At 34.1% G+C, this 9,388-nt stretch overlaps 1 protein-coding gene across 3 annotated transcripts in view; it reads right to left on the reverse strand.

Moving 5' to 3' along the window:
• Positions 1–1,455: 1,455 nt before the first annotated feature.
• Positions 1,456–9,388, reverse strand: part of LOC113075064 (DNA (cytosine-5)-methyltransferase 3A-like) — a 39,155-nt gene continuing 31,222 nt past the window's right edge. The window contains exons 11-18 of one of the 3 annotated variants that reach the window (XM_026247784.1): positions 8,566–8,650; positions 7,243–7,388; positions 7,064–7,154; positions 6,815–6,963; positions 5,583–5,668; positions 5,379–5,448; positions 5,131–5,249; positions 1,456–4,334 (exon numbers count right to left, since the gene is read on the reverse strand). In XM_026247784.1, coding sequence (XP_026103569.1) covers positions 4,193–4,334; positions 5,131–5,249; positions 5,379–5,448; positions 5,583–5,668; positions 6,815–6,963; positions 7,064–7,154; positions 7,243–7,388; positions 8,566–8,650 — 888 coding nt within the window. In that variant the 3' untranslated portion in view covers positions 1,456–4,192. The remainder of the gene's footprint in view (positions 4,335–5,130; positions 5,250–5,378; positions 5,449–5,582; positions 5,669–6,814; positions 6,964–7,063; positions 7,155–7,242; positions 7,389–8,565; positions 8,651–9,388) is intronic. The other 2 variants (XM_026247783.1, XM_026247781.1) reach the window with 2 other exon arrangements.

The raw sequence follows: 9,388 nt of genomic DNA on the forward strand, positions 1-9,388 counted from the left end.
ATCTGAGAGATCTCAAAACTTACTGTATTCTGAAATTAGATAAAAAAACGGCTGAAATACGATAATGTATAATGCATCATGTTTGCCCAAAGTGAATTACTATCAAACAACATTCCAATCAAATGACTAAATAGCAGGATGTTTCCTTTTAAGTTCAGTTTCTTAGCAGAAGTTTGTTATAAACTGTGGGCCATAAGCATATTTCAACATAGACTGTGATATAACAATTTAGATCTGAATCTAAACTGCAAATAAAACCATTATTCAGGTAATGAGTTGGTTGACCAGCTTTCAACACATCAGTCAAAAGTTCGAAGAAATGTGCAACCCCCAAATAAGAAGTAGTCAAATGTGCTAGTTTGGTTAGAGAGAAACCAGAAAAGTTTTCTTTCACGGTTGAAATTTGATCTGTATAATCTCTTCCCTCCAGCGAGGGCCAACTGAATTAGCAAATTCGTACAAAAATCCTCGATTTTCGAAGCACATCTCTGTGAGCACCAGAGTCCTGTTTATTTCAGATGCAAAACAGGATTAGAAAACAGCACACACAGTAGAGTTTTACAGTAATCCAGTTTGCACGTAACCCAAGTGTGAACTCTCCACTTGCACCACAAGAGGACTCTGGATTCTGGGAGCACCATGTGACCAGTTTTATGACATCACACAGATGGGCCACTTTCCCAGAATCCTGAGCGGAGGAGCACTCAATATGTCAAGACTGTCAAAAACCAGAATGGCAGAAACACAATATCAGTCAGCCTGTATATTAGCATGTAGGCTGATTCGTACGCTGTTCAGCATGAGAGAGAAAGGCCATGTTCACATCGCAAGAGCCTGATCCAGAATCAGAAATATTTTTCAATTAATTTTGTAAAAAAAATTTTTTTCAAAATCCTAAAAATAAATCTGCTTATTTTCAAAATACACTTTGAATTCCAGATTTTCAGTGGGGCCCCTGACTTTAGGACAGCAGTTTTTCTATAAAGACATTTGAATATATTTCATTTATCTACATATTTTAGGTAAAAATTACAATCTCCTCATAGTCTAGAATAGAACTGAAAAATTATTCAAATTTACACCAAGGTTAAATCAATCATTGCAATTAAAAGTTTGTGTTCGGGCAAATTTTTCAATCATTTTAAAAGTCTCTTATGCTTACTAATGCTGCATTTACTTTATCAAAAATACAGTAAAAACAGCAATAATGTGAAATATTGTTAAATTGCTGTTTTCTATTTGAATAAACTTTATTTATTTCTGTGATGCACAGCTGAATTTCCAGCATTACTCCAATCTTCAGTGTCACATGATCCTCCAAGAAACATTTCTTACTGTTATCAGTGTTGAAAACAGTTGTGCTGCTTCATGTGATGATTTTTTGATGAATAAAAAGTTGCATTATTTATTAAGACCAGCATTTACTTGAAATACTGTTTAAATCGTATGTAACGTTATAAATGTCTTTGTTGTCACATTTAATCAATTTAATTAATTCTTGTTGATTGAACATATTAATCTTAAAAAAAAAAAAAAATTGTATTGATCCCAAATGTTTGATCAGTAGTGATGTTAACAACTGGATGAACCACTGCATGTTTCCGTGATTCACTTCATATGATAGTGCCTCAAATGGAAGATGATAACATGACGCTTCATCAAAATCATTAAAAAACAGATCTGGACCAATAATCACGCAACTGCGGTGTGAACGTAGCCGAGCTGAACCGGAAGCAGAACACAAGCCAGGAGAGAGTGAGAGAGAGAACCAAGCACCATGAAGCTGCACCATGGAGTAAATGCGGCACCATTGAATTTCTGCACCAACAGTAGAAACACATGCAGGGGATAAAAACAACACAACATCCCTGATACCAGACTGAACACACACAAACCCAAAATACAGTAAGAGTGGTGGAGCTGGACTGAAGTGTTGAGCAAAAATCTGTCAGAATCGGATGCAAGTAATTCTATTTCTACATGCTGAAGATCGGTGTGTGTTGCATCAGAGTTGACAGCAAACAACATGATCTTATTAAGAAAATAAACTTCTTTCACAAATAAGTAAGTAGTCCACCCAAAAATGAAACCTACGTCATCACTTATTCCCCCTCATCAAAGTAATACTACAAAGTAATAGTTTGTCTATTTGAATTAAACTCAAGCATTTACAAGCATTTGTATGTAAGCTCATTATGTTGTTATTTGCTGTTTTTTCTAGGAAGATCTGGCAAAATTAATGATTCCAATTGTACCTTGTTCACTGTGATTTCTTGCATTACACATAAAGAAAATACACAGGTTTAAATACTTGATGAACAACTAGTTGTTGAGTTTGGTTCTGTAGCAGTGTTGCCAACAATGCAAGGAAACCCGCTGAAAAAAATGGACCAGGCTGGCTTTGTTTTACAAGACCTGGCAACCCTACATAGAATTTTTGTAAATTCGGCTGAATTTTTCAGGACTTAATTTGGTTGTTAATGACTTAACTGTGTATGTAGAGAACAGGATTAAGCATTAAAATGTGAACTGACAACCAAAATTAACTGCAGCTGGAAAGTCAGGTTAGGAATGCCATGAGGGTAAGTAAATGATGACAGAATTGTAATTTTTGGGTGAACTGTCCTCTTCAGGTGTATGAGTGTGTTACACAGCTCTCAGCTCTCTCATATGTGCCCGATAGGCTCCAGCAGAAAGGCATCATATGGGACTGTGTGCTGTGTGTGTATTGCTGAGAGAGAGACAGGGAGACTGAGAGACCACCACAGTGGAGTTAGTTGAGAGTGAGTAGTTGTAGTAGTTTAGTAGTACCATATTAAGAGCACAAGCTGTAAACAGTGTATTGTTGATTCTTCAAGCACATCTTCTCTCTCACTGGAAATATGTGTTTATGTGTGAAAATGATGTTTGTGTAGATGTTACAGACACGTATACTAACCAGGCACAACATGACAAAGCAATAAGTGATGAACTGCATTTCTGCCATGTAAATCTGACACTTTATCCCAACCTGACTTCTATTTGTGTAATAGTAGAAATAATGGGTAGCACTGCTTAATCAGTCTCATGAAAATACACTCTTAACCAAATTTCATCCAAAGAATAAATTTCCTTTTTCCCCATTTTAGGATCTTTATCTTTTTTTTACACTTTTATATAATTTGTTTTTCACTTTTATATCAGAGTAAAATATGACCTAGACATATTTTCTTTGAGATTCTTTGTACATGAACTATGATTTCATGAGTTTAGCTCTTCACCACAGCATTTCAGGTTCACTGAGACCAGAAAAATGACTTGTTTCCATATCATACCTGGTTAGTTCATGGCGTAACACGTTTTAGGTTCAAGGGATGGGATTCGCCTGCTTTGAGTACTCAGAGAGCATCTGCTTCTGTTTCACACCTGTCATCCAGCGCTTTGTGCTCTATATTTTCATGCTCGGACAAACATACACTTGCAAAGTGAGGAATTGCACACACACACATTTAGTCTAAGTCAGTTCTGTGAGAGAGAAAGAGTTGTCACAGTTGGAACATGACAAAAACAATTCTGAAATCCCCAAAAAATCTGGAGCCAGTTAGGTTTTAAAATAAATATCTGAAGTGTGGCTGTCTAGTGGGTTGAATAATAATATTAGGATAGCACCAGCCGTTCACAGGCCATGAGCAAAAATGAAGAACTCAAGAAGGTGGAGCTTATTGGGTTAATCAGGAAAGGAAGAGGAGGGACGTCACGATTAGGGTTGGGCGATGTCTACCAAATTGGCATCAGATGATGTCTACAGTGAAACATTGCGATGGACGATGACTTCGGTGGGGTGGCACACAAATTTTGGCATGCTCTGCAGCAGCTGACCACTAAAGGCTCAGGTATACTTCACTTTCCACGTTCTGTTCTGTCCACGCAGCTCTTATAGTATGCTCAGCTGCTGATGAGCGAGGACGGATGAGCAGTGTCACCTACTTGACTCGCTCTGTCTCAACATTCACCTCGTGCCTGCGCTGTTATACACGGACCGTCTTCGTGGTCCCAAAAAATGGACTGCACGCAGAGGGGAAGGTGGGTGGGGGGTGAATCACGATTCTGGCTCAACATTGTGAGGTCTGTCAGTCATCGGTGATGGATGATGACATCGTCTATCGGCCCAACCCTAGTAACGACGTCATCACGTTGTGTGGTGGGCGGAGCTTCAGTAACAGGCAAAGTATTCCTTCAGCGGAGCGAAGAGGTGACGAATCACAGGAACACTCCACGACCTTCCCAGAAGCCTTTGCCTGGCGAGACGACTCATGTTGGACACGTCTGTGTAATGGACGGGGAAGCCGAAAACTCTGTAACACACACAGCAGTGGATTTTACATATAAACACATACAGCTGTATCTCATGAATTCAAAAGAAAGCCACAACAACCTAATAAAATAAAGCCTATTTTCAGGACTATTACCATTTTTATTTTTATTGCATTGTTACATGTTTATGATTATTAATTATATTATTATTATTATATATTATATTAAAATACATAAAGCATATTTTCTTTAAAAAAATCTGGATTAATTTTTTTATAACTAAAGTTTTTTATTACTACTATTATGATATCTTTTTATTCATTTTATTATTAAACTACACATTTTTCAATTATTTAACTTACTAAAATTATTGACATTGACATTTAAATTGACATTTTATATTTCCCATTATGCTCAATGATAAGTGTAATACAGTATTTTTTTCTTTTACTGGATTATTGTAAAATGCACATTTTACAAGTCCAACAAGCTACAACCATACTAAAATTGCACATATTTAAATAATTTTTACAGGATTCTTTAATGAACAGAGCGATTAAAAAAATTATTAAAATACAAAAATATATATATTTTTTTAATTCATGTAGTAGGTTTTAATTTGTTTGTTTAATTGCTAAGCATTTTATTATTTGTTTATAAATATTATAGAATTCAAAATTTCTTTATGGTATTGAGAATTCAGGAGAAATGTGCATAAGTTTAAAGAAAATTATTTGTCATTCTCTGAAAATCTCCCAAAAATTATATGCTTTATTTTCTGCAAAATATTTTTTTCCCTTCTGAATTTGGCATGAAATAATATTCGCAGGCCCTCACCTCTCCATCTCCGTGCACCACAGGATATCCTCTTTATTGTTCATGTAGACAGGAAAGTGCTGGTCTTTGCCCTGTTTTATTGAGTTTGAGCGAGTTGTGATGGTTCGCACTTTATAGAACTGAAAAATAAAGATGCATGTGAATTGAAGCCTGGATGTAGTCAACAACAACTTTGAAACAAAACATCAGGACAAGCTTTCCCAAATCGTTTCCATGCACAACAAAACCTCCAAAATGATCCCACACACCTTAGCTGTGCGTCCATGTTCCAGACACTCTTGCAGCTCGAGTTTATCATTTACCATGGCAGTCAGCGGCCTGAGAGAAAGACAGAGAGAGAGTATGCTCCCTTGTTTTTCAAATCTGATGTTCACTCTTCAGGCCTGTTTCAAGTGTAACTCAAACTATAACATCTAATCTCACTCAAATAGCAGATTTCCAAGCAGTCATACCGGTTCATTCCAGGTAAGTTTCCCCAGAAGTATCGAGCTCTGTGTGCGGCGGACACCTCCTTAGCGTCGATCATTACTGGATTACACTGAACACAGACAGAACCATTATATACAGCATTATACTGCAGAACAAAGTCAAGATTAGACAAGATTTTGTAATGTTTTTGAAAGAAGTCATCAAGGCTGCATTTATTTAATAAAAATACAGTAAATATTGTGAAATATGATTATAAGTTAGAAGAACTGTTTTCTATATGAAAATATTTTAAGATGTAATTAATTCCTGTGATGCGCAGATGTATTTTCAGTATCATTTCTCCAGTCCTCAGGGTCACATGATCCTTCAGAAATCATTCTGATATGTTGATTTGATGAACAAGAAACATCTATTATATATTTATAATTTTTATCACTGTTAATAAACAGTTATAATATTTGAATGATATTTTTGTAGAAACCGTGATACATTTTTTCAGGATTCTTTGATGAATAGAAAATTCAAAGGAACAGCATTTATTTGAAATTGAAATTTAGTGTAACATTAAAAATGTCTTTACTTTCACCTTTGATCAATTGATGCATTGTTGCTGAATAAAAGTGATCTCTAACCTTTAAAATGTGTGTGTGTGTGTGTGTGTGTGTGTGTATGTATATATATATATATATATATATATATATATATATATATATATATATATATATATATATATATATATGCAGTGTGCAGAGACTCTAAACTGTATTTAGCCAGTGCCTGAATGTCACTGCATTAGACAAAACTAACAAAATAATAAATACTAACATAAAAACATTTTTTTAAACCTTTTTGTTGTCTGACAAAATAATTTTCATACGGTATAATCATTAAATATTTATTATATTCTAAATAAATATAATAAATACAAAAATGTAAGTGAGTTGATGAAAAGTTAAAATACACCTAATAAATTAAATATCAATATAAGTTGCATTAATATCATTTATGCTACAGAAAGCAAAACATTTCACAAAAAAGCCTGGTTTTAAATGATAAAACAATAGATTGATAATTGTGTTGATGATGAAGAAAATAACTTTGTGTTTGTCAGATTTGAGTCGAATTTAGAAATTTTTTTAGTATCGAAATACAATATACATGTTACACGTAGAACCACAAGAGGGCAGCACTGATAACAGCACGCATGATTCACTCTGTGCATGAGAGTGTGTGTTTGTCTTGTGTGTGTTCACACCTCCAGAAAGCGTGAGATGTCTCTCTTGTCACTGACTCCCATGGCGACAACATTTTCAAACAGCCAGAAAAACGGCCGTTCCTCTCCTTCTTTGGGTAGCGTTTCGTGAAGCAGCCGGTAGAACTCAAAGAACAGACGCCCGGTGCCCTCTACACACACACACACACAAAAACACTTATAACAACAAACTAATGCATCAGAATACACACATAATGTATGGTTGTTGCTGCTGGAGAGTGAGCGTCGTACCGTACAGGCCTTTCCTGGCAGGGTTGACGATGGACAGATCGTTACAGGGGCTTCCACCGATCACGAGATCAAACGGCCCCCAATCCTCAATCTGCAGGGAAACGTGACGCAGAAAGAGAGACGTCAGAAGTGTGTCCAAGAGAAGAGACACTGACGGACAGAGAAAGACACAGACTCACGTTCTTGCGTGTGACGTTTCTGACATCTCCCACATAACTGATCATTCCCTCGTGTCGCACCATCCCCACCGTGATGGAGTCCTCGCACACTTCTGACGCCACGTACCGCCCCACCTGAATGCCCAAATCCTTCAGCACCAGCAGCCCTGACAGCAAAACACATACACACACACACACACACACCTGTCTTATTTACACTGCCATGTGTGTTCAATTAAAGCGGTAGTTCACTAAAAATAAAAAAAAATAAAAAAAAATAAAAAAAAGGTTTATCACAATTTAATTAATCTTTTATTAATACATTTATATATATTTTCCATTTGTTGTTTTTATTTTAAAGGGATAGTTCACCCAAAAATGAAATCATATAGTCATATAGACCTAGGATGGTTTGAGGGTGAGTAAATTTTCATTTTTGGGTGAACTATACATTTAATACTATTTTCAGAATTACTGCAAATTTCTGTTTTATTTGCTCAAATTACTCCATAATCATGCAATAAAAAAATGACTAAATACTGACTGAATTATTTACTTATTTATATTAGTTAGCATGTTTCTTGTAGTCTTATTTTTCATCAACTTTAATATATAGTATATTTCAATTAGATGTTTTCAAAACATTTGTTTTCATCAATTCACTATCAATTCAATACTTTTATTGAGACACATGACTCCATAATCATTATTTATTTATTTGTCAGTTAGTTTTAGCTTTCTGTAGTTTTAAAGTAGTATTTATTTTACTTCAATTTAGGAACAAGTAAAATAAACTGTCAAACTGTCATCATTAATTCACTTCAGATGATTGTGACTAAAAAACTATTAGTTATTGTTTTTTTTATTTACTATCTTTTTTCTATCAATTTACTTTAAATTTCTATCTATCTATCTATCTATCTATCTATCTATCTATCTATCTATCTATCTATCTATCTATCTATCTATCTATCTATCTATCTATCTATCTATCTATCTATCTATCTATCTATCTAAATTATTTATAGGTTCTTGTCTATTATTATATCTAATTTCTACTAATAAAACTTTTAAAATAGTTTTTTATCAATTCACTTTATGTGATTATTTATTTACTCCTTCAAAATTTTTTATTTCAGACGTACTAAAATAACTAAAACTAATAATAATTCATTTTAAAAAAAACTATGAAGACATACAAAAATAAAATGACAAAAAACACAACAGAATGACTCAAACTTTTAGCTAAAATGAAAAAGAATACAGAAAATATCTAACTCAAAGTATTAACAAAAACTATATCAGTATCTCAGTGATATTAAAATAAAACAGGTGTGATCTCACCTGTAGCGATGCCGTCAAATAAAGAGAGGACTCTGATTGGCTGCCTCTTCTCTGCTGCTACTGGTGAATACAGCTTCAGCGGTTCCTGAGGAAGAGAAAGGACAGATTTTTATTTTTACAGTGGTCATGAAATGCATTTTTTTAAATTATATTTTGTTTCCTGAGGTTCACTTATAATGCTTGTATGTTTTTTAATGGAAGTCATAATTTACTTCTACCATGAATTCAGCCTTTGATTTGGATGCTCTATAAGAAGGGGTGTGTCTGCTGTAAGACTGTTATAATAATAATAATAATAATATGTTTTATTTATATTGTGCATTTCCAGTGCTCAAGGACACTTTACAGTAAAGATAGTAGAAAGTAAAGAAAAACAGCAATATAATAAACAAAAATATTAGACATATTAGAATGAAACACAAGAATGTTCATAGATCTGGAAAAAGGAGGCGGGAACCGACGAATATTTAAAGACAAAACTTTAACCCCTTAAGTGTCACGCTTTGGAATACAGACTTAAGGTTGGACTCTTTTTAAATAAGACAATCAGCATTTAATTGTAGAAGTGGAAATCATTTTAAAATATGAAAGTATCAAAAAATTATATAAGTTTAAATTACTTTTAAAGTTTAAAAACTTTTATTTTATTTTATGTAAATTAAATATTTTTCATAACAGGTTGGACTCTAAAATTGCTATAAAATTAAAGCCTTATGTCAAGTTCCAAATTTGAAGTTGATATTAAAAAAAAAAAAAAAAACAGTGGTATGTGAGATTGTATTTATGGCATTATACCACAAACAGCCACTGTGTTACAACCGAA

Source organism: Carassius auratus, unplaced genomic scaffold (genome assembly GCF_003368295.1).
Source record: "Carassius auratus strain Wakin unplaced genomic scaffold, ASM336829v1 scaf_tig00016351, whole genome shotgun sequence".
Taxonomy (NCBI): domain Eukaryota; kingdom Metazoa; phylum Chordata; class Actinopteri; order Cypriniformes; family Cyprinidae; genus Carassius; species Carassius auratus.